The 26281-nt window shown below is 42.7% G+C and overlaps 1 protein-coding gene across 17 annotated transcripts in view; it reads right to left on the bottom strand.

Moving 5' to 3' along the window:
- APBB2 (amyloid beta precursor protein binding family B member 2) overlaps positions 1 to 26281 on the bottom strand; it is a 199697-nt gene that overhangs the window by 29865 nt on the left and 143551 nt on the right. For 14 of the 17 annotated variants that reach the window (XM_075091604.1, XM_075091601.1, XM_075091608.1 and 11 more), the window contains 2 exons: positions 17652 to 17798; positions 12332 to 12459 (listed from right to left, as the gene is read on the bottom strand). In XM_075091604.1, coding sequence (XP_074947705.1) covers positions 12332 to 12459; positions 17652 to 17798 — 275 coding nt within the window. Of the gene's footprint in view, positions 1 to 792; positions 1988 to 8064; positions 8184 to 9255; positions 9390 to 12331; positions 12460 to 17651; positions 17799 to 26281 lie in introns of those variants that run through there. The other 3 variants (XM_075091616.1, XM_075091617.1, XM_075091618.1) reach the window with 3 other exon arrangements.

Below are 26281 nucleotides of genomic sequence, written 5' to 3'. Positions count from 1 at the left end.
AGCCATTAACCATTTCACTTCAGCTGTATATATCCTTACATGTACATATCCCCACACATGGTGTAACACTTCTTCTGTCTTTAAACATGTATACTTCTTTTGGAGCTCTACAAAGATTTCAAACTGCACAATCTCCATTGTCAATTATGGGCTGAAAGAAGAATGCCCAGACTAGCTAGCTAGAAGTTAACTGGGAATTACACATAAATAATTATACAGGCACTGTGTATGTTTGGGGGAAAACACAGGGAGGTTTCTTCTCTTCAGTAAATGAGGTTTCTGCTGTTCTTAACTGCAGCATCTTTCCATCCATTAATACAGCATTAGCAGTAAAAACAAATTATTATCATCCTCTACAAATCAGGCTGGTCAATATGCAGCCAGTAACCACAGCCAGTTTAGGAACATGTAATCCTGAGCTGAACACAGACCCCAAACCTATTAATCATCAAGATCCATTAGTTAGCTGACTGCTCAAATGAGCAACATCTGAAGGGATAAAGAAGAGGGAGAACAGAATCAAATACTTACCACTCAGCAAACAGTCCTGCATTTCTGCTACAGCGCTCTCCTGAAGGTTGTTAAGTGTCAGCTCTTGGAGAAAAGAAATCTGACTTTCCTTTGTCACACTAGGAGCTGTAATTTGCCTTGCAGGCATCCGCACAGAAGCTTTAGCCTAACAGACCATAGCTTTGAAAATACAGCTCAAGACAAAGGCTACTCCTAACATGAGACTGTTTTCTGGGGGGGAGGCTGAGGATTTTTTTTCTTGTCACTTTTTAAGTTTCTTACCTTTTTGTTGCAGCAAACAGGAATTTAATGCCAAGCACGTCATACACAAACACCCAACTCAACGCTCTGCCTGGTCCTCGTCTCTGTTAGTGTGTATCTATGCATCAGATGATGCAAAGTGCACTTGATGCAGCCGTGTACTTGTACTTCAATGATGGGGGCCAAATACCCCTGAGAACAGCAGCTCATTCATTTTGCATTGACTTGAAGCACATCATGTCAGCTCCCACTCTCCTCACGGACTGTGCACGCTTGTGTTTGCCTGCTCCAGCTGTGAGTGGGTGCTTCTCCCTGGAAGGCACTGCTCCGTCAGGGGTGTGTCTTCTCCTCCCTTCCCAACGCTTTTACTATTTGCACGCTCCTGCCACTCTGACCTGCAGAAGAGGCCCCTCTCCTCCCCCTTCAACAAATCTTCACTGCTACACGTTTTCTTTCTTCCCTGTAAACTTCCAGGATTAATCTGCTGTGACAGAAGCAATCTTTTGGGAAAAGCTAAAGCGTGCAGGGAGTCTTCCCCTCCCAATTTTCCAAAACCAGTGCAAAGCTTTCACAGAGTGACTCTGAACTGAATGCAACAGAGAAAGAAAGTCTCTTTAAAAGGCAGCAAAGATTTACAGCCAAATCCAAGAATTCAGACAGAAGTACAACTGCATTTCCTTCAATGAAATTACACCTGCTTATGCTAGAAGTGAGATTTATCCTTGAGCTGTAAAAACAAACACACCAAATAATTTGATTTTCCAGAACTGACACATGCAATAACAGTAAATCTAATTTAGAGGAGTTGCTTGCGCTAAAGGTGAAAGTAAACACAATGCTCCTGGAGCTCTGATTTTTATTTGGCAAAACTCCCCATCAAACGTGCTCAACCAGCAATAAAGAACCACTTCCCCAGGGAGTGCACTCAAAGCGTGGCAGGGCTTAAACCTCATCCTGGGGTGTTCAGCCTTCACAGCTACACGCAGCATTGCACATCACTCCTCCTGGATGCAGGGGAGGACTGGGAGGAGGAAACTCCAACTGAGGCACAACTGCAATGGCACAAGCACATGGGCCACCACCTTACATGTCACTCTTCTCCATCCAAAGACTCACTCCTTCAAATATGCCAGCAGAGCTGCTCGTGCGATCACACCCTGCGCTCCTCAAGGAAAACTAACCAGCCTCTTTAAACTAGCTGAGCTCAATGTGAGTGAAAGCAAGGCAGGGAACATGACCACAGGTATTTCTACCAGCAGATTTGAGAGCGCGAAAAGCAGTTAAGGACAGTTTTCTGGCAGTCACTTCTTCCAGCCACACAGATGCATTGGGAGCAGGATGTTTGTTCACAGCCTAAATATACCCTGAGACTCTAGTGAAGTTCGTTCCTTCCTTCCTTCCTTCCCTCCTGTGTATCATCAAAACAAGGTTTGGCAGGACCAGTTACGCTCAAGCAACAACCTGTACCATCCCGAAAGCTTTCCGCTGATTTCCACTGAAGTAACAGGTTGGAATTTAATAAACAAATCTGTTGATGCTGCCTAAGAAGAAACAGATCCAACTATTTCTTTCTTGGATGTGCTGGATGCCCAGTGCTAACATGAATTCAAGGCCATGTAATAATTTTTGCACCAAAGCAAACAAGTTCATTCTCAAAAGTCTTGACACAAATGTGAACTCGCTTGTGGGGAAAGAAAGGGGCATTTTTATGGAGAAGCGAAATGGCACCTGAAACTAGTTAAATGCAGTAAAATATACAGGCACTCAATTTTTAATCCAGGTTCCAATATGCATTCAATCTAACTTGTTTAAACTTGCAAATGAAGACAGAATTAATCTGATAACTATGACAACTACCCTCTCCATTGCTGTTCTCCTCTTTTACTCTCAGCAAGTAACATAAAACAGGATATGGTAGTTTTCCAGCTGGCCAAATGACAGCACTCGTGAGAACAATGTCACACCCCGATTTAAAAGGCTTCTAAGGAAAGGAGCCAGACTTTGCTGTTTTAATATGCTGGAACAGTCTGTGGGAGAGAACCACTCTTCCCTGAACCTCTCTTCAGTACAAGAAAAGAGATTCAGCAGAACTTTGGCAACCTGTAAAAATAAGTATAATTAAAACTATGTCCCAGTCTTTGAGTTTTTAGCTGGCTATCCAGTAAACGAACTGGGACTGAATTCTAATCCTGTGTTGGTTGTGATATTTTGGTATGTGATAGATGTGATACTGCCCACGCACCTTTCAGTAATGATATGGCTAGATAGGAGCATGCTGGCTCCATTGTTGAGAAATAACTTGCCCTGGTATCAGCACTTCAGCTACCTTTTGCTAGCCCCACACTCTCTGCTCCTCTAAGTTTGTTGTTTCTGGTTGGTGACTATGGAAAGGGCAACAGATTTACCTCTGCCACCAGCAATGGGAAAATTTCCCAGGGCTTGGCCAGCAGGCAGTTTCTGAAAATGAAAAACAATTTGGGCCCAATGTCTTCCCATTTGTGCACACATAATTTACTTAGTAACTACAACTGCACCTCGGGTTTGTTGTTCTGGCAAAACTTAGCTTTATCAATCCTCAATTCCACCCAAAAATGTGAATTCAAACGTGAATTGAAAATTTTAGGTATAGGCTTTGGGGGGTGGTGGTGTCTGATTTCTGATTCCTTGGAGTTTACTTGGGCAAATATGTGTATTCTGAAAAGGAAAGGTGAAACTCACACAGAAGTCTTCTTTCATGCATTGGGTTTTAAAAAATAATCATCAATAACTCAAGTTTTTAAACGAGTCATGGAAGTTGCAGCATTCCACATCGGCTGCCGAGTTTGGCTGACAGGGTCTTCCAGCAACAACTGTACCATAAACCACAGGAAAAAATTTCCAGCACAAACACTGCTAACCACTGCTGTGAGCTTGCAGCCAAATCACTATGCAAGAGGAATCTTTTTGCTGCACTTCACCTACAGGCTGCAAAAGAAATGAGCTTGCAGCAGGTAATGGGTCAAATTTACACTGACAAAAAGATCACAAGCAGCCAGTGCTGACAAGGTGAAAACTGCCCGGGAGAGCTCTCAGCTGATGAAGATCTGCCAATAATGCCAAATTCAAGGCAGCAGGGGTGCTCTGGGGCATGCCTGGTGTATAAACACAACACATGTTGTTCCAGCCTCTCCCAGCTATCCCGTGCTGCCCTCTCATGGGTCCCCAGCTGGGTTATATGTCCCCAGGCTGCTGTGTTCCTCACTGGAGAAAAGGTTCAGCCAAGGTCATGATCAGGGAGTGGATATTTAACACCATCAAGAATCTGGGCAGTTCTCCATGCACTTGGCAGTGATGATGTGCCCAACTCTCTGGTTAAACTGCTGTCAAAGCCTAATTCTCTTGTGAAAATTTATTCCATAGGAGGCTCCCTCTATACACATTCCCTGCTGCTACCATATAATCTGAGAGATGTGCAACTAGGAGTCTAACTTCAGAGCCGCTGAAGATGAGATGTGAAAGGCAGGCACCTTCAATCGACTCCAACTGGTTTGGGAAGGATGATGCTATTATTTTTAGTATAGCTTCCGCTGAGAGGAAGCAACAGATTGGGTATGCATCCAAGTGGATGACTAGGCAAAGTAAGGTAAGTTTAAACCACCTTTGATCATCACTTAAGACCAAAGCTTCTAACCGGGTGTTGGAAACAAGGAGGGCTGCAGAGAGCCTGGGAGCAGGATGTTTTCTATTCAGTTACAGAGCTGGAGAGCAGCTGCTTTTTACATCACTTGCATCACTCTTGCCACAGAGTTAAAGAAGCAGTTAAATATAGCAATTCAGCCTGGATGTAGCATCTGCTTGATTAACATACAGTGCAAAGAATAACAGAAGAAAGCATTGGATATCCACCCAAACCATCAGTCAGTAGCTCTCCTGAGCCGCAAACACATTCACAGGCAGCTCAGGCTGTTCTCGAGAGACCTGTGTGATAGCCAACGAAGTTCATAGATTGCCCTAGTTGTATCCTTAAGCATTTGAGTTTAATAGCTGGACTCACAGAGAATGTGTGGAGATTTTCTAGCACAAATCTGTAGAAACACTTTAAGCAAGGGATTCAGTCAATATACCAGCTTTTTTATTAATTGAGACAACCTGACTACATCATAGTGGTTATTTGTAATCCAGGTTTAGACATATCATTTATCTGAACTGAAAGCTTTACAGTTGAACAATTCCAATTGCCATTTAAAAAGTTGGCCCCCCAGAAGAAACACTAGATACAATTTCCAAATTATATGTGGTATCTTCCATTATTTCCTGAAAACAAACATAGAATACTAAAGACTTTCTACCATAAAATACTTAAACAGGGTTCTGTTTAAGGTGACTAAGCATTTGTTGCCATGCGCAAGCCGTTAGCACAGCAAGAGACACGTTTTAAATGGTTGTCTGGTGGTTTTTCCTAATAAGGGTAGCCTCCCTCCTGCCATTTTTCCAGCTTCTTTACAAGCAAACGCCACAGCATTGCCCTGAGTGCTCCTTCAGGGGCTTCTCTGTTCCCCTCCCTCCCAGATAAATCCTTACAATTCTCCTCTTTTGTGTGTGTCCCAATTCCCTTGCTCCATGGGACTTCCGTGCACTTGTGCTAATCTACCAGCCTATTCTACTGCTACTATGCTTCCCTGCTGCTGTTTCTGCATTTAAGCTTTTCAAAGGTTACCAAATATCTATAGCTCCATGGCAAAAATTCTCCCTACGCATATCCTTTTTTCTCAGCTGCTAGCAAAAAGTGAATCCATCGTTCCTAAGCACCTGAGCTGCTCACAAGACTCATCTGTAAAACAGAAAAATCCGTCACTGTCACATGCAATCATTTTTAATCTCATTAGTGGCATTAGGCAGAAAGGATAGAGTGATGTTGCCCTAACACAGTTGAAGCCACTACTGATACAAAACCATCCATTGCTGCAAAACTATGGGTGCTCATTTCAAATTAATATGGGCCTATCTCAATGCATCTTCAGTCTACCGTGTATTTTATGTTAAAATCCAGAACCAAAATAAGCCAGTTTCATTAATCAAAGTAAGAATGCATACATACAGCTTTTTGCACCCACTTAACTATATTTCCTTGAAAATACATTAATTCTGTAAGCTTGACTGGATTTCCCGTTTCACAGCTGTATTGTTTCATTACCCCTTCCTAGAACATGCTGCACTTGCAAACGGTAATGTCAGGCCTTATGGATATAAATAGGAAGTTTTGTATAAATAATCACCTAAACTATTTCTTACTGAGAGGGGAAAATGCTATCAAAACATACAGAAAAAATGGTATTTAAATGCAGTTGGTTTAGAGAAAAGGATAAAGCAAAAGATTACTGTAAAAACCCAGCTAAGAATATAGGTCAGAAAACCCAGTAAAATCCTCTTCCTCCTATGTAATCTCTCACCTATGCCCTATTTACGTGATTCCTCAGCGTGTTTTGCCCTTATTCCAAGGTTACGGGGACTGACGGGAATAGGCAGTATTGATTAATGGTATCTCTGAGTTTGAGGAGTTCAGCAGAAATTACACATTCTTTGAAGGGTATTATCTTTTCAGAAGAGCAGGTGCAAACACCATTTCAGTTTTAATTTATTTTCTGCTCTTCTTGACTACATCTCTTTAATGCAGAAAAGAAAGTTTATTATTATCTCATACAGCTTGATAAGCTTTTCTCATGGAATCAGAGAAAGACTCAATCTCACAGCACACTCAATCATCACCTCAAAGGGAAGGCAAACCCAGAAGACAATAAGCACCTCCCTAAACAACACAGCTAAAAGCCACACTGCATCACTGAAGCCTGATGTTGTGTTGCTTGTGTTAATTGTCCATTTTTCTCTTAGCTTTTAATTTTCTAATTAAGGCCAGGTATCACTCCTGAAACCCCCTGTCATACAGATATGACAGACATGCACTGGAATTCAAGCCAGGTAATATATGTAAATACAGAGTCTCACCTAGGAAACACCATAACTCAATGAGACAGGCACTTGACCTGCAGCACAGCTTCCACATTCCCCACTCACCCCTTCTCTGTCCTCTAACAAACCAGTTCTTGGCCAGACATGCCCCTACCCCTCTTAGCTTGAGATGCACTCAAAACTAAACAATTAACCTGCTGTAGCACTGTTGCTCAACTGAAAACTTCCAATCCTGCATGTCTAGAGAAAGGTTCCTAAATCTGCATTTAGACATTTGATTTTCAAAAGATACTGAATATACACAGATCCTACTGAAGTCATCAAGCAGTGCAGGTGTTAAACACCTGTGAAACCAGGCCATTTTTATTTAGCTGTTGAAACAGCAAGATAGGATACTATTTTTAATTTCCCAAATTTTGAGGAATCTGAGCCATCACTTTATGCCATTTCCTCCTCATCTTTACACAAATTTGTCCATTTTCTCACTCATATCATCCCTACAGTTCTCTCAGCTCTTGCCCTAACAGCTCCTGAGATAACAGAGCTCAGGTAATTTCTGTTCTGTTGGCCTTACAGGATTATGTCCATCTGACTTGGGGCATCTATCCATTCAGCTGTCTGCCCTCTCTTTTTGAGGCAGCTTGAGCCTCATCTTTTGTGATGCATCATCCTACTCTTTTCCTCTCAGCCTTTCTCCCCTTTTTGATTCCCAGCCTGATTTTATTCCCTGATATCTCAGGAGCAGAAAACCAGCAGAGGTTCAGAGAAGCAGGGCAATGGACATCCACAGAGATGAAGAGATCACCACCACTTGCCAAAATGGCCATTATTAGGGCAGAGGAGGGAGCACAATGCTTCACACTGTCTAGTAACAGAGCCTATGATCAGAAAACCGAATACCAGAGAATCTGCCTCTCCACGACTGAAGGAGCAAGACCAACGACCCTCCCTCCTCAGCCTGCTAGGGAAACACACAGACTATACAGAGAAAACAAACCTGGGCTATGTGATGACAAAGCTAGTGGATGAACAAAGACACGTGCTACGCGTTTTGTCCAGCATGCCAAGTGCCATGTCATACAGCAACCGCTTGTGGATTCAGTCCCATCAAAGCTATCTCCTGAATCCACCACAGCCCTCCTGGCCAGCTAAAGGCTGAATTTTTCAGCTAGAATATACTGCTGTTGTATGGAGACACCATGACAGAAGGAACTGTGATCTTTTAGGCAATTAAAGTTCCACAGAGGTTGAGGGCAGGCTTTGGATTGGTGGAGAAGCAATGAAGATAAAGGAGGATTCAGGGAATGTGCTAAAAGAAACTCTTTTACAAAATTGATGGGCCATTACCTTTTCACTCTTCCTTGTTAGTGAGTTGCGCAGAAAGCAAAGAGCATGCACCAGCAGTTCAGAAGGGGAGACAAAAACCAACTTGAGGAATCATTAACGTACAGTCCTGCAGCCCAGAAGTGAAAAGAGCAGCCCTTTTATAGCTTCACTAGGCTAATATTTGCCAAGAATTTGCCAATATTTTTAAAGCCCAGAAAAAAACATGCCATGGGGTGCTTGTTAAGAAGCCAGCATAGCACTGACCATTGCTCACTGTATACCTGACACCACAAATCCTCGATGTGACATGACCTTCTTGATCTTGAAATCAAACTACTGAAGCAAGTACGAGGACTTTTCTTATTAACAAATATTAAGTGAATCATCATGGCTCCGGTTTCAGTACAGCAGGAGAGGAAGACTGTACAAACAGAGTACAGTGGCTTTTACTGCCATAAAAACCACACGGCATCACCTAAGAAACAGAGTCTGCCAAAAGGATGGACAGATACAGTACATTTATTTTCCTTTAATGCCCATATATACGTATCAAACATGGGCACTCAGAGTCTACACATACGTATACACACATATATACATACATAACCACCAAGTTCTCTTGTGGGAACCTGCTTTTGTTCACAATTTTACGAAGGCATTCCAGCCTTTCTTAAGGTCAAACATATTTTACTAATTAATTGAAAACAAGGGATGCTACCTTTCAAAACATGAAATCGCCACACAGCCTGAGTCAACAAAACAATCAAGCCTCTACTTATCACAGAACTGTTTAAAATAAAGTAACTCTAGCAGCCAAGATAATAGCGTAACGTATGGAGAGAGCGATTGCAGCCTCCTGGAAGACATTTCTGCCTGAGGTGAGTTAGCAGACACATACTCAGATTAAACTTTCATCAGCAGATCTCTGTATTTCATCAATCTTTCATTACAGCATAGCTTAGAAAATCATTTGGTCAGGTGTTACTAGAAAACCTTTTCATCTTCCAAAGCAAATCTACCCAAACGTTATTACAAGCAAAATACAGTTAGAAAGGCAGGCCTGCAGATTGTTATGGCATTCAAATAGTCAAAAATAGAGCAAAATATACATTACTACAATATTTTAAAGTTCAAACACTTTCACAATAAATTAAATATATTTTATTATATAGGCTCTTGGACCAGAAAATGTAGCTAATTAACAACACTCACATGCAACAACTTCTTGAAGAGCTTCATCCCAGAGACTGGGATTTTGTCAATTTCCTGGACAATTAATTAATCCACCAAAACAGCAATGTGCTCCCCTCACTTTTGTCTGATGATGGCAAACTCATTATTAGGGAATGCTGGTTTTGCAATCAGTGAATGGCTGTGGTGTTTCTCAGCTCATGACCAATAGGGAATTTTGCCAGGATAACCCCAAGGACTGCTTATGTATATATGAAAAAAGACACGGTGCAATTTCCAGCTCAACAATATGGTTTTCTCAGCTCAAATTCTCTTGCCACCAAAGGCTTTTTTTTCTTGTGCTTTGGTGCTTCTTCAGCAAATTCTACATCATTTATGCTACCCTTTAAAGCATGTTTCCTATACTGAAACTCTCTATGCTCAAAACACATTGTACATCTGACTACTCAGTCATAAGTGCGTTCTTTCTGCTTATCTTTTGGAACTTCTACCTGATATTTAACATCACATGCAGTCTGACTTTACTTATAAATAATGGCTACACTGTTTTACCTACAATCTTATTTTTAAACATGGTTCAATAAACAAATTACATTTCAAAAAGAATGTGCTCCAGTCCTGAAAGCCACACTGGACACAAAGGTTTCTGTAAAAACATCTATCAAAATTCTTATGAAGGGCTAAGAATATGAAAGCTCTGAAATCAAACTTCTTACGATGAAAAAAACCAGATTCCAATAAAAGTGGCTAAGAACATCACTGTGCCAGCAAATGAAATATTAAGGTGGGTTTTGATTGTGTGTTTATATATTAAACCTTCAATAAATCATTTCTTGCTGTTGTTTACAGCAACCAATCAAGAAAAGTCATGCTCTCTAGAATCAAGAAATGTTCAGAAAGGCGAATTCCCTCTTCTGATAGTAGAAACATGAGCAGATTAGTTTACTTGCTCTACTAGGTTCTCTGTATTGTCAATGTCACAAATAAAATATCTTTTCAGGCAAAGAGTAGAGGAAGCTTCTACCTTTTATGACCAAAACAGAGATCACCTCGCGTTTTGTTTTGTTTTTAAACTTTGACATGTACTTCACCCACATACTCCATAACTACAATATTTTTCGTAATACAGACATGAGTTTCTGCAGAAGGCTCAACAGAACTGGAATTCAGCTTTGGTCCCCAGACACAGGAGAAAACTGGGCAGGAATGAAATCAGAGATCCTATTTCCTGTGCCTCATACATAGCTTTTGGTAAATGTTGTGGGATACCACGGCAGGTCAGAACAGACAGAATGACCTCCACAGGCATAACCTTTCCCACCAACTCCTGTCCTACTGATGGGGCTTATATGAATCTAGGAGAGTTTGCCTCAGATCCCTGGATAGGTTTCACCAAAAGCTTATGACATTCTTGGTGCCACGTGATCACAAAAGGCACATTTCTCTTAAATGTCCCCTTTCAATATCCATGTTTCTACAGCCAGTTCTGTTTGCAGGAGAAATGTGTATTCAGTCAGGACAAATGGGACTCATTATCTTATTTTATAAACAACATAATGGAATGATTTTATTTTCCAAAGAAATGAAAATATTTGAAAAAAAGAACTGTAAATGCTTAAAAAAAAATAGTGAAAAGCGAAGCTGGCTTCCTTTACTCTGTAAAGCTGCATCACATTTAGGTGTTCCTTAAGATGCTCTATTTAATTCCTGACCAAAGCAAGCTACTACAAAATCTGACTTGAAGGGAAATGTGCAATGCAGTAATTTTAGGCGGCAAACAAAGCACTGTAATGGTTTATTCATAAGAAGTTAAAACCTCTTTACTTCCCACCACTTCAAACTGGATTTGTCCCTTTTAGATCTCTCAAAAATCTGCACCAATAGAAGTGAAAGTCAGTTAAAAAACCAAAACCAAACAACACAAAACAACGAACCACCAGTCATTTATAGAAGTAAAAAATTTAGAAAGATGAAATTAGGTCACGGAAATGCTTACCACCTTTGCTTTTGGATATTTAGCCAGAGATAATCAGAAGCTTTGGGGCGATTAAAGAAGTGTCACAAAAACTTTTACTGGGAAAGATTTTTCAGGTCCAAAATGACATTTCCCATCAAAAGTCAGAAACAAAAAAACCCCACCCCTCCTACTGCAAAGATCTCAATGATCAAACATGGACACAAAAAGCAGCAGTTTGCTAGCGTGATTCAATCCTACCCGTGTCAGGATGGGTATTACCTGAAGATCCTGGAATTACTCAATGTGAATGGAAACATTTTTGGTACATCAAAATGTTCCATGGGACAGGGAGACAGCTCATTGTCCTGCTCTAAATAAGTCACCTTCACAATCCTGTTCCCACAGCAATGTTACATGACAAAAAGATGCTACCAAAAGAAGGCCAGTCAGGAAGTAAAGCTAAGGAAAGGCTGCCTCCAGGGCAGGAGGGCCTTTAGCAGACGCTTATGGTTGCTCCCTGCAGAAAGGAAGAACTTCAGCTCGCAGGCAGTCAGGTTTCAGGGTCAAACCTTAATTTTCTGTAACACCCTTAAGAATCTTCTCTCATCAAGATCTTCAAGTAATAGCAATGGCTTAAAACCATTACTTTTCCATCAGTCCAACTTTCTTCTCCACCAAATCAAATATCTCAAGAAAGTGGAAACACATGCATCCAGTCAGAGCGTAAGCAGTGCTTTTAACTTGGAGCAGCAGGAAGACATGCTTTCACATAGCCGGGAGAAACATACTACAGGACATATTTGAAAACATAGTTTTATGTAAAAAAAAGCATTATATATACCTGAAACAAAATACTGTTGCATGTGCAGTTTTATGCACCTGGCTGAATTAATCTGAAACGTTTGCTGAATACAGGTTCAGCAAAACAGTATAAGTGATAAGCTATGAAAAGCAGAGATTTAAAAAGTAACATCAGCCAAGTAAAAGAATAATTTACCCACCCTCTCATAGTCCCTGGGATACAATTACTCCGTCAAATGAATAGGTTTGGTACATAACTTACTTTGAGTGTAAGTGTAATCTGTATCAGCAGACAGAAACAGCACCAAGTCAAGAGGGATAAGGAGAGTGAAGACTCACCGGCCATTGTCACGACCCACTCCCCAGACTCTGATGCTCACAATGGGCTGCGAATGAAGAACTGTGCGGTCCATGGGATCAATCAGGTTCAGCATGTCATTTTCCAGTATAAGGTACATATCTTTGCCCTGCAACTCCAGACAAAGTACAGTTACACAGTACATCCCACTCTCAAACTGACTGGGATCAAGGTGTTATGCCTATGCTGTTTAGACTTGCATCCTCGTAATTTACTCAAAGTTTCAGTTTGTTCCAAGAACAATTGTTCGTTTACTTCTGGTGTGAAAAAGATCTAAGATAGTATCTTGCTACTACTATATTTTTAAGTGATCCCAACCACAAAAACCTTTGATGTCTTGTAAATGCATCTGTTTGACTCATTCAACCCCAAGCTACTGAGTTATTCAGGAAATTATGTGTTTATCCTTTCTCCAGTAAATTCTTCCAAATACATGAGAAGTCAAAAACTGCCTTAATAGCAAAAGGTTACATCAAAACCTGTACTCTTAAGGCAGAGTTTCTTCCTTCAAACTATGTGCTTTGTTTCCATAAACTTTAACCAACGAGCCATGGGAACAGACAGCAATTTGTACATGTCAAAGGATTTATAGGATACTCCTTGAAGAAAGATTAATTAAAGGGGAAAACCTAGCATTAAGACATGAACGTGAACTCTGCTGGTGACTGCAGAATCCTGGAGCCAGGATTTCTCCCTAATTCTTCTGGCATGTAAGAACAAGGAGAAGGCTTTTTCCCCTTTGAGGAAACAAATTTAGAGGCAATTTTCCTTTTAATGCTAATTCACAAATGCTAATCTCTCTCCTATGGCTAGTATTTGCAAAAGGTCTGCTGCCTCTTCTATCACATCTAATAGCTCTCTTCTCAGAGGCTCTATCTCTGCTGCAGACTGCGAGGTTCCACAGAAATGATCCTGGACCTATTGCTGAGAGATGAGGCAAGCTCCTACTGATAAGAAAAAGAAGATGGGAGCTATCAGCTAAATATAGAGTAATTTGTTTCCCCTCTATTGTACCAGAATATATAAACGAACAGAAAAAGTGGAAAGGGTCTGACTTCCTACTGATGGATGTTTCAGAAATGACCTTTTTCTTCACCTCAGTGACAAAGAAACCCTCTTCCCGCTTGGTTACAGTAGCTCAAGTCTTAATGACACCTGATTTTGTACCTGTGTAGGACACACATTTGTGCACGGAGAGGGCCTGCTTCCAGGGGTTCCAGGCTAGGCAGCAAGGGGCAATTCAACAAGAGCAAGTGCAAGGTCCTGCACCTGGGGAGGAACAACCCCATGCACCAGTACATGCTGGGGGCTGAACTACTGCAAAGCAGCTCTGCTGAGAAGGACCTGGGAGTGCTGGTGGACAACAAGCTGACCATGAGCCAGCAACGTGCCCTTGTGGCCAAGGCGGCCAACAGTATCCTGGGGTGCATTAAAAGGAGTGTGGCCAGCAGGCTGAAGAGAGGTTATCCTCCCCCTCTACTCTGCCCTAGTGAGACCACGTTTGGAGTACTGTGTCCAGTTTTGGGCCCCACAGTTTAAGGAGGACACCAAACTGCTTGAGCAAGTCCAGCGCAGAGCTACCAAGATGATCAGGGGACTGGAGCATCTCCCGTATGGGGAAAGGCTGAGAGACCTGGGTTTGTTCAGCCTGCAGAAGAGAAGACTCAGGAGGGGATCTCATCAATACCTATAAATACGTAAAGGGTGGGTGTCAGGATGATGGGACTGGCTCTCTTCAGTGGTGCCCAATGACAGGACAAGGGGCAATGGGCACAAGTTGGAACACAGGAAGTTCCACCTCAGTATGAGGAAAAACCTGTCCTGTGAGGGTGACAGAGCAGTGGCACAGGCTGCCCAAGGAGGATGTGGATTCTCCTTCCCTGGAGACATTCAAAACCACCTGGACGTGTTCCTGTGCCCCCTGCTCTGGGTGTGCCTGCTCAAGCAGGGGGGTTGGACAAGATGATCTCCGGAGGTCCCTTCTAAACCCTACCATTCTGTGAGTCTGTTGGCAGGCACTACCGACCACCTCTCCCACCCCAAATCTCCAGTGCTGTGACACAGAGCTGGCAGTGCAAGCGCTGGGAGGGGTGTGGGAGAAGAAGGGGACACAGGCTGGTATATGCAATGCCAACATGAGAACATTTTGCCTGATGGAAAAACTACAGCTGTGGCCAAGATGCAAGGCTGGATATATAGGCTGCTCCTAGAGAAGCAGAAACAGATGTAGCTGTGACAGCCATGCATGTATATGGGGTGAATCAGCAGCAATGAACTGCTTGTGGCATGCAGAAAAGAAACATGGGAAATAAAACACAGAAACCAGGATGGCACCAAGGAGACCAGGATGATGAAGGAAACCAAACAGAAACCAGAGTCATCACAAAGGAAAAGGGTGAGAAATTTGCTTGGAGGTCAGAAACAGTAAACAGATTGTGTGAAGAATGTTATCGAATGTCACAAAGGTTGCTTTTTGGACCCATTTTCTACTTATATATTTGTTCCAGAAGGAAATTATTAAAAGAAGGTAAAATCTGTTCATCATGCAAAATACACTGGGATTAGGGAAATAAAACTGTATCCAAGTTAGCTGGAAAAGATTGGAGAATGGGCAGATAAGCAACGTATGTCACAGCAAATTATCCTTGCAATGTTCAAGGGATAGTTTGGCCACAGCCAGAAGCAGTATGTTTTGCTAAGTCTTGTTGCCTTATCATATAAAACTATTTTATAGATGAAAACACTGTAGAGGGTAAGAAGAAATAATTTAGACAGACTGGGAGCTTGAACATAGGCCTCTGTCTCAGACTGCTGAAGAGCTGCAGAGACCTGATGGTCCAAGATGAGGAGGGCTCTCACGGGAAAAGCCACACAGGTAGAGTGAACAATGGAAAGACTGACAATCCCAGCAGCCTTTCAGGGAAGTGTTATATACTGTGGGGTATATAGGTCAATGGCAACAATGTATCTTTTTCATGTATGTTATTTTGTGATGTAGAGGAATATAGTGCATGGCAAGGCAGCAACACAAACAGATGAGTTGTTTTTTCTTCTTAGATTTTACAGAACAGTGAAGGTTAGAAATTGACAGGGTGATTTTTTTGGAGGGGAGCAGAGGACATGAAATCCCACATTGAAGCCAGTGACAAAGCTTCTATAGGGTCAGGATTTTACCCAGGGTGTGGTTTTTTTTTTTGTGTTTTGTTTTGTGTTTTTAAAACATGGAAATTTGGGGATAGTCCTAGTCCCAATTTCACTTTCTTTACATTCTAGCTAAAATAAATCTTGAAGCGATCCTAAAACCTCTACCTGCAGTCATCAGTTCTAGCTTCATAATAGATTTCTGCTGTTCGTGCTCCATCTGATAAGTCACTGTCAGGCACATTTTTTTCAGATTCCTCTCTAAAACGTGCCTCTTCCAATCACTCTTGAAGCACTACATGACCAGCAGAAAAATGTGGTTGTAATGATTTCTTTTAAAATCAAGAAGACAATTTACTTCAGGGGCCACCTATTCAAGTACAGTGTCTTTGTTTTTGTCAGGCTGATTTTTAAAAATTTATTAATAGCATTGTTAACTAAAACTTCCATTCAAGAGGACAAAAACTTTTCTCCAGTTTGGCTTCAAAACTTGCAATGGTTTCCAACAAAGAACAATGGGGTTGACAGCAAGAAATATGGAAAAATGTGAACACTAGTTCTTGTATCAGTGAACATTAACTTTTAAACCAGAATAAAGCATATGATTTCAAAGTAAATTATATATTTCAAGTTGATCAAAGTTCTGTCACCTGACAAACAGATGGGATAACACACATGTAAAGAGAGTGGGGGTTTTTCCCCCTTCTGGGGTCAGCAGTAAGCCCAAAGTCCATGACTGATATATCCCTAACTGCTTGTCAATAAAACTGTTCCCAGAACTAAGAAAAAGGGAGACCACTGTTATCTTGTTAATTTGTACGTACAATATAAATTTCTTACATAGAAAAACCCTTCTGAAATTACTGAAATAGACAGGGCACTCTAAATGTGTCACTTGAAACAACACTTCCATTTTTAAACAGGCACTTTCTCCCAGTTGCTCCACTGAAGCATCTCTGCATTGTTGTGATCATAGCCAGGACACCGGACTCAAGCTTTAGACTGTAACAATAACTTGAGGGACTGGAGGATATTTTTCCTAAAATTTTTACTGAAATTGACAAGTCTTTCTTTTAATTCCTCCTCTGTTTGGCAGTGCTTTCTCTTAGATCACACAAGTGAAGGTTACAACATTCACTCTTACACCACTTTTGCATTCAGATGTAGTAAATCCACATTAGTGTAACCCTCCTGAAAACATGCCAGGAGACAGGTAGAGGATAAGATTTAGCTGAAGTTTAAGTTGTTCCATTAACAATCAAATAGTGAAGATGTGTTTCTATGGGTTTGTCTCCTGTGGCCTCTGTACATCCACTAAAACCCCACCCCCACCTTTTCCTTTCTTGTTTAACTTACTGATCACTCCACACCTTCCACTCCATCTGTCTCCAGCACATCTCTCTTCCAAACCACCATACCTCTAAGCTGCCTTCATGTTTCCCCTGAGCTCGCACAGCATTACCCTGTCCTTGCTGCCAATTCAGAAAGAAGAGCTTGCATGGTTCAGAGGATGAAGATGTACTGACCCATCAGCAAACCAAGAAAGAGGAGAGCTGGACTCCCTGTTTTTCCCTCACTATGTGGGAATTTGGCATCCTTCTAAACTGGATGACACTGGTGAACAGATTCAAGAGTTACTGGAGAGGAACCAACAGACAGATTGATGACATAAAATTAATTTCCTTCTGAAACACTGATAAAATAATCATCTTAAAATAAGCCATCTGTCCATCAGTCTCAATCTTCTCATACATTTCAGAAGCACAGGTCACACCAGTCTGGGCTTCCTTAAAGCCGTTCTGTCACTGGGAAACCTGTGAAAATGCTATTCCAAAGCACCACTCTCAAACCTCTGGTCAGGAGAAAGACTTAAACTGATTTAATCAGTTTTACAGCAGTGTGTCCCCAGCACTGTTATTGCACAGGTGTGTACTAGCACAGATGTAAAAAGACCCACAAAGGTGGATCTTTGAGGCATCTACTGTCCTGAGCAGTTTGGGACAAAAATGACAACACTTCCCTTGAATCCTTTTATAATTTTTGGCAGTTCCAGCTATGATAGCACAGAGCATGGGCATACTTGCTTAGAGAGCTGTTCTTTCAAGATGTTTTATTACACAAGAGGGATGCTCGAAGAGGAGAAGTTCACCCTGTTCTTACCTCTCCCCAAATGCCAACAGTGTCTCTGATGTCGTTTTTACAGTAAGAGAGTTGTCTGATGCAATTGTTCACAGCAACACTGCTTTTTCCAGGAGCCAGATCTTCTTCTGCCATTTCTACCCAGCCCAGAGATCGCACAGCAAAGCACTAAAAAGAAACCAAAAAATATCTGAATGTGTATCAGAGCACACATCATGCTGCTGTATCCATCTATGGAAATCTTGTCATGCAACAGGAGGAGAACAAAATCAAGCCCTTGTAGATGAGCTTATGCTCAAAGATAAATAAATTAAAATAAAATTTGAGAATGGCAAAGTGAAAACATTTGAAGGAACAAAGAAGAAAACATGATTTGCCAGCAAAGGTAGCTGTGGAGGTAACACTAATGCTTTACCATGAAGTATTTTGGCTAATGCAAAGAAGCAAATAAGGGAGCAGTAAACAGTAGGACACACAAACACAGAGAAATAAAGGAAAAAGCACAACTACAGATACAGTAGAACTGAAATTTTAGCTAGTATCTAGAGCTCTAATTGAAAAAGAAAGAAAATACTACTGGATTATGTCTGTTGCAAGATTCACACTCATGGTATATCTCACTGTCTGGCTTTTAACCACAAAATTTTTTTTTTTTTTTTTTTTGTGGATTACAGCAATCACATCTACAGTAAGTTTAACTAAGGTAGCAAACAAAAACTAACAAATTCAAAGCACTAATAAAAAGATAAGATACCATAAGAAGAAAGCAGGCTTTTTTTTCTAGAAGAAATTAAAAATGACCTTTAAAATAAAACAATCTAATTATACAGTTTTTTAGCAGAAGGATGTTTAGCCAACCAGAGCACTCAGTTGGCAGAACAAGCCAAGGCAACATTACTTTGCACATATGGTACTTTTTGCAAACAAAACAAAATGGGAGAAATTGAATGGCACTATTTCTACCCTGCATCTACTGGAGTAGGGAATAAAAAACTTTAATTCTTTTAAAACACCGCACATTTGCTCTCAGACTTTACAGTGGGTAAAATACAGACCTCACACTAAGCCAATGGGAGGTTGTCTATGAGACCAAGATTTCCTCCGGGAACATTATGGGTATATTTCATTCTCAAATGGCAATGCACTGCTAGCGATGGATGCACAACAGGCTTACTAGTATAACTCCTCAATAGGCACACCAAACATTTATGATGGTCCCTAAAGGTTCAGCAATAATAATTCCTTAACGACCCCATACCAAATTGCTGCTATCTTCTAGGTATTTAACATGGCAACAGACACTGCCACTGAACACTGCCAAATCAAATGCCATCCCAACTCTGAGCTCCAGTTTCCCTGCATAATACAAAGAAACACTTGGCTTGGGTCAGCAATTAAATACCACATCAGCACTGACATGAAGTTGCACTCACTTTTTACACCCAAATCCTCTTTGCTAACACGATGCCTCCTACAGAGGTGCAGGATTCAGCAGGTGCAAATTCCAAAAGTAGAAGTGAGACAATTTACAATTAATAACTGAAAATCTGCCGCTGTGTAACATCTCTGTTTTTTCACCCTGAACCTCCCCATACTAAGACGGATCAAGTACTAATTGCCAATTAGTACTCAGTCCCTGGTACCTTGCTTGCTTCAGTATTATTCTTACATTTCTTCTAAAACATTATGCTGTCCTGAAGTGCTATGGTGTTCTGGTGAACTGACCTGCAATTGCTGCAGTCAATCCAGTTCCATTAGGTACTCGGCACAATTTTGACCTTGCGAAGACCAACACTCACTGTCCAGCAGCGTTGCCTTGTGCCACAGAGCTTGCTTTGCTGTCAGCAGCACCCTGCAGCTCTCAGGCAGGCAGGCAAGGGTCCTGAGAGCTTCTGGAAGGAAGCCGGCACCAGTGACCGCTGGGAGCCATGCTGCCTCCAACAAGACACTGCCCACACAGGCACACAGCAGGTCCATGCTGGAGTTACCCATTAATCCCTCTTCTTGAGATGCAGCAAATAAATCAGCCTCACAGTTCAGATGCTGACACTGAATATTCTTTTGCCACTTCTAAAAACCGCTGTAAAGTCAGTGAGTAGATCAAGCTCACGCACCATGACTGGTGTGCCATTTGGGAACCACTGTTCTCAAAAAAAGACCCCCAAATATGAAGGTATTTTAAATATGCATAATATATCAGCTTTGGCAAGGGAGGAATAAAATTCACCAGAGGGTAAAAAGATTAACAAGTTTTTCCTTCCTTCCCTTTAAAACTTCCCTCCTCCTTCAGCCTTCTCTCAGCTTGCACAACGCACTCCTCCAGCCTACTTCGCCATGCAGAAAACCCAGCCTGAGAGCCTGCCTCTTGTACCTCTCGCACCTACTCCAACAAGCCACTAATGATGCATCTCATCTAAGGTATTAGGCAGCAAATCTATTCTGCAAGTTGTGTGAAATCCTTCAGTGAAAGAGGGTGAAAAATTAAAGCCTCCCATGCTGCCGCATATTTTGCAGCTGTATTTTTTTTTAATTTTTTTTTTTTTTTTTTGCTTTGAAAACAAGGAAACCAATATGCAAATTCTCCTACACTACTGCTTCCTGACCCAGCTCTGCTGGAAACCCACAAGAGTGCTGGCTTTCAGATTTTAAAGGGAGATGAAGGAGAAGGTGAAAGAGGAAACAAAGGAGGGGTCACCACTCAGGGGTGCTCTTCACTTCAGAGCTACACCAGATACTAAAATAACCATTTTTGTAGCAATTATTAAGGTCACCTAATCTGAAGATTGCAGAATTGGTTTTGGCACATCAGATGCGCTCATGAATCTTGCTGAAACTACTGTAATACCCACTGGGGTATTAAATATTTATCTCTGCAAGCTTTTGAAATACAGATTTTTACTGTGCCAGAAGAAAGGGGGTTTTTACAAGTATTTCAATATCAAATTGAGTAACAGAGTACTAGGAGAGAGAAACATTCTCTATACCATCTCGGGGAGAGGGGTACGAACTGGCAATGCTAATGCCATCATACACAATGGGGGAATAAGACAGGACAACCTGAGCAGTGATAAAGGTGCCGTGGCCGCCTCATGCGATGACAACCAGGAGACCAACCACCTCAAGGGTTTGCATGGCTGTAGTGGGTCCTCGTACACCCCCCTGGGGAAACCTGTGTGCTCAAGCACCTTTCTGAAATGCCTGTACACCAATGCAAGGAGCGTGGGGAATAAACAGGAGGAACTAGAGGTCTGTGTGCGGTCACAGGGCCATGATCTCATTGCAATCACAGAGACATGGTGGGATAGCTCGCATGACTGGAATGTAGTCATGGATGGCTACAGGCTTTTCAGGAAAGACAGACGAGCAAGGCGAGGTGGGGGAGCTGATTTCATGTGAGGGAGCAACTGGAATGCATCGAGCTCTGCCTTGGACTGGAAGGAGAACAAGTTGAGAGCTTGTGGGTAAAAATTAAGGGGCAGCCAAATATGGGTGACACTGTTGTGGGTGTTTACTACAGGCCACCTGATCAAGAAGAGGAAGTTGATGAAACCTTCTACAGACAGCTGGAAGTAGCCTCACAGTTGCAGGCCCTGGTCCTCATGGGGGACCTCAGACACCCTGATGTTTGCTGGAAAAGCAACACGGTGAGCCATGCATGATCTGGAAGGTTCCTGCAGAGCATCGAGAACAACTTTTTGATGCAAGTGGTGGAGGAGCCAACGAGGCGAGATGTGCTGCTCGACCTTATCCTAACAAACAGGGAAGGGCTGGTTGAGGATGTGAGAGTTGGGGGTAGCCTTGGCTGCAGTGACCATGAGGTGGTCGAGTTCAGGATACTGCGAGGTAGAAGCAAGGCTACGAGTAGGGCTACAACCTTGGACTTCAAGAGGGCCAACTTTGGCCTCTCTTCAAAGACCTGCTAGGAGGAATCCCATGGGCTAGGGCTCTAGAAGGCAGAGGGTCCAAGAGAGCTGCACAGTATTCAAGGACCACTTCCTCCGAGCTCAAGATCGGTGCATCCCCAGGAGGAAGAAGTCAGACAGAGGAGCCAGGAGACCCACATGGATGAGCAAAGAGCTTCTAGAGAAACTTAAATGGAAGAGGGAGGTTCACAGTACATGGAAAAAGGGACTGGCCACTTGGGAGGAATATAGGAACGTTGTCAGAGCATACAGAGATGTGACAAGGAAAGCTGAGGCCCACTTGGAATTAAATCTGGCAAGGGATGTCAAAGGTAACAAGAAGGGCTTCTTAAAATACATCAGCATTAAAAGGAAGACTGGGGATACAGTGGGCCCACTGCTGAACAAGGAAGGGGCCCTGGCAATGCAGGATGCAGAGAAGGTGGAGTTACTGAATGCTGCCTTTGCCTCAGTCTTTACTGCTCAGGCTGGCCCTGAGGCATCTCAGCCCCCAGAAGGGAGAGAAAAAATCTGGAGAAAGGAAGAATTACCATAGGTTGAGAAGGATTGGGTCAGAGATCACCCAGGCAAACTGGATCCTTGCAAATCCATGGGCCTCAATGGGATGCACCTGTGAGTGCTGAGGGAGCTGGCAGATGTTCCTGCTGAGACACTCTCCATCATCTTTGAAAGGTCATAGAGGACAGGGACAGGAGAGGTGCCCGAGGACTGGAGGAAAGCAAATGTCACTCCAGTCTTCAAAAGGGGCAAGAAGGAGGACCTGGGGAACTATAGGCCAGTCAGCCTCACCTCCACCCCCAGAAAGGTCATGGAGCAGTTCATCCTGGAGGTCATCTCCAGGCATGTAGAGGACAAGAAGGTTATCAGAAACAGTCAACATGGATTCACCAAGGGAAGATCATGCTTGACCAACCTGATAGCCTTCTATTATGGTGTGACTGGCTGGGTCAACAAAGGGAGAGCAGCGGATGTTGTCCACCTTGACCTCAGTAAGGCATTGACACTGTCTCCCATAGCATCCTCACAGGCAAGCTAAGGAGGTGTGGGTTGGATGAGTGGACAGTGAGGTGGACAGACAAGTGGCTCAACAACAGAACTCAAAGGGTCGTGATCAATGGGGCAGAGTCTGGATGGAGGCCTGTCACCAGTGGTGTTCCCCACCACTAGTCTGTGCTGGGTCTAGTCCTGTTCAACATATTTGTCCATGACCTGGATGATGGGATAGAGTGTAACCTCAGAAGGTTCACTGATGATACCGAGCTGGGAGGAGTGGCTGGTACACCAGAAGGCTGTGCTGCCATCCAGTGAGACCTGGACAGGCTGGAGAGCTGGGCCGAGGGGAACCTGATGAAATTCAACAAGAGCAAGTGCAAGGTCCTGCACCTGGGGAGGAACAACCCCATGCACCAGTACATGCTGGGGGCTGAACTACTGCAAAGCAGCTCTGCTGAGAAGGACCTGGGAGTGCTGGTGGACAACAAGTTGACCATGAGCCAGCAATGTGCCCTTGTGGCCAAGGCGGCCAACGGTATCCTGGGGTGCATTAAAAGGAGTGTGGCCAGCAGGCTGAAGAGAGGTTATCCTCCTCCTCTACTCTGCCCTAGTGAGACCACGTTTGGAGTACTGTATCCAGTTTTGGGCCCCACAGTTTAAGGAGGACACCAAACTGCTTGAGCAAGTCCAGCGCAGAGCTACCAAGATGATCAGGGGACTGGAGCATCTCCCGTATGAGGAAAGGCTGAGAGACCTGGGTTTGTTCAGCCTGCAGAAGAGAAGACTCAGGAGGGGATCTCATCAATACCTATAAATACGTAAAGGGTGGGTGTCAGGATGATGGGACTGGCTCTCTTCAGTGGTGCCCAATGACAGGACAAGGGGCAATGGGCACAAGTTGGAACACAGGAAGTTCCACCTCAATATGAGGAAAAACCTGTCCTGTGAGGGTGACAGAGCAGTGGCACAGGCTGCCCAGGGAGGGTGTGGATTCTCCTTCCCTGGAGACATTCAAAACCCACCTGGACGTGTTCCTGTGCCCCCTGCTCTAGGTGTCTCTGCTCAAGCAGGGGGGTTGGACAAGATGATCTGCAGAGGTCCCTTCCAACCCCTACCATTCTGTGATTCTGTGATCTTAAGAGAGGTGAAGAACGAACCATATACACTAAGCATGTTGTTTCCTCATTATTCTTTGTATCTCAACCACACCTGCAATTTGTTAGCTGACTTCCAAACATAAATATAGTCCCTGCACTGAATGGGGTATATCTTAAGAAGGCAAAAACTGGTGAAAGACAATCAGTTCAAGTTGACAGCAGGTAAATCTCTTAACAGTAAAGATGGTGAGCTGTTTTGGTATTTCTTTCCTGGACATTTTTATACTATGTTTAAAATTCTCCAGTGGTGGCATCCACTGTATATTTTTCCCTTCCCAGCACACTGTCATGACAGTAGAGCAAGCGGAATGGGACACACTTGTCCATCCCGCATGTTCCCCTCCATGTGAAGGGCTTGGCTTCCTTCCCCACTTCTAGTCCCAATCCATGCTTCCAGGCCAGGTAGAATTGAGAAACCCAGTTGACTTCTGGCACCTGGCAAGTTTTTGTTTGTGTGCTTTAGAAGATGCCCTTACCATAACCCAAATAAAATGCTTCAGAACAGCTTCATCAAAACAAACTGGTTTCCCAGAGACTTAGTACAAACAAAAAAAACTCTCAGTAAATCCCAAAGAGACTAAACACCCCACCCACAAAGCAACACAATGCCTATGTACCTGAGGATACACATACAAGAAACATTCTTTTGCTCAAAATACACTTGAAGACCAAAAATCTCCTACTTCTTGGTTGGCTCTAACTGAATACACATGCTGGCATGACTCACAAGTGATGGCAGACCTTTATGCAGATTTCAGCACTAGAAAATACGAGGACTCAGGATAACGCGACACATACTACCTCTCATTTATCAACAGTGTAACAGATGTACACACGCCTGGGGGGGACGGACGGACAACGGACAGTTGAAGCATGTGCACACATGCCTGCATCCCCCTCTCTCTGTGTATTGCCAGTAACTGTAGATCTGTCTTATAAATGGTTTAATGTTGGTGGGGGTCCCCCCGCCCCTTAATTATTTGACTCAGGGGTACTCTTTAAAACAAACCACAAAACACAGCAGAAACAAACCACCTAGTGTCTCCAATCAGGTATGATCTCATTCTAAAACCAGGGCTAGCTGAGCTAGCCATGACAGCAGAATTGCTTAGTTACGTAGCACACTAATCCCGCATCGTGGTTCCCCAGCTCCCACGAACAGTACTTACTAGCCACGAGCTTCCTTTGACCTGAAAGAGCTTTGCTAATGTGCCTTCTTTTCTCCTGCAACAAGTATCTGCAGTCAAAACAATCCAAGCTGAAAACCACTGAGTGTAGCTCTCCTTGAACAAGAATCGATGAACTCAGTAAAGCAGACATTCCTGGTAATGCCAGTTGGGTAATTACCTCTACTTGAGGCTCACATATAATTACTGGCAAATCGTAATTATTGGCAAATCATAATTTCGAAGTAATCCAGGTGCCAACTTTTGGCTTACAGTAGTCCCTCATTTCTCTTCTCCCTTGGACAGTAAACAAGTAACCACTGTACCATGTTATACATTATTAGTATTAACTTACGAAATAAAATCTTAGGGTTTTTTGTGCTTGGTCAGACCCTCTGCTTTATCTTAAAATCAAAACTCTAAAAAGGATGATTTAAATAACCATCTCTGAATAAAGATAATTGAAACATGCTTTTCCTACCTGCTTGAATCAACTGTTCCCAGACTCCTTCCAAGAGATGGCAAAGAAAAACAGGTTTGAAGAAAACTAAAAAAAGCTGATAAATACAGCAGGATGAAAGACAGTTTTAGAAATTGTATCCTCTCTTTGGATCATTTGGGTATTGTTGTTTGGGATGGGGAAGGATCAAAGATACTACCATGGACACTGTGTGTCTGACATAGGTGAATGAAAAAAATGTTTAAACCACACTATGTCAACAACCCTGTAATTTTGTCTTGACTGGAGACTTCACAGTTCCTGCTAGGCTACACAGGATGTTGTGCAAACAAAATACACAGGGGGGAAAAAAGGCTACAGGGGAAAAAAGGCCACCTTATCACACACTGCCCCATGAAAAGACAGGTGAACAGAAATGAAACACAGGTATCATTGCTCAGTTTTACAGTTCTGGGGAACACATGTTTGCATGGCTGCAAATCCAATTAATGTTGCCAGGTTAATGATCTGTAGTCAAAGAACGAACTCATAAATGCTGTAATCCAAACCCTGTAAGAGGCTGTAAGCCTCCCTCATAGTGCAGTTCTGATCTAAAACATTGCCTAAAGCTGGGGAGCTTTAGGTTTGAAGGAATGAAGGAAAGCACTTCTGCTCTTTGGCATTGCAAACCCTTCACCACAGGGTAGGGTTCTGCTGTACAGCAGCTTTTGCAGGAAGAACTCCATAAGGAGCTTTGACAAGAAACGCAGAACCATGACAAATCTCTGCATGTAAGTAAAATGCCACACTTGAGCTGTTGCCTCATGCCATGCTAAGCATGTACCTTTAAAGAAAATTAAAAAAAAAAATCAAGAACACAAAAACAGATAACGATTCCCTACCAGACAGAGGACAAGATATCAATTACACAAGACTGATGGCAGTGTGGTATTGGAAACTGGATGGATCATAA

This window comes from Phalacrocorax aristotelis, chromosome 4 (assembly GCF_949628215.1).
Source record: "Phalacrocorax aristotelis chromosome 4, bGulAri2.1, whole genome shotgun sequence".
Taxonomy (NCBI): domain Eukaryota; kingdom Metazoa; phylum Chordata; class Aves; order Suliformes; family Phalacrocoracidae; genus Phalacrocorax; species Phalacrocorax aristotelis.
Note: the sequence above shows the minus strand (reverse complement) of the source record. Positions and strands in the feature narration are given on the sequence as shown.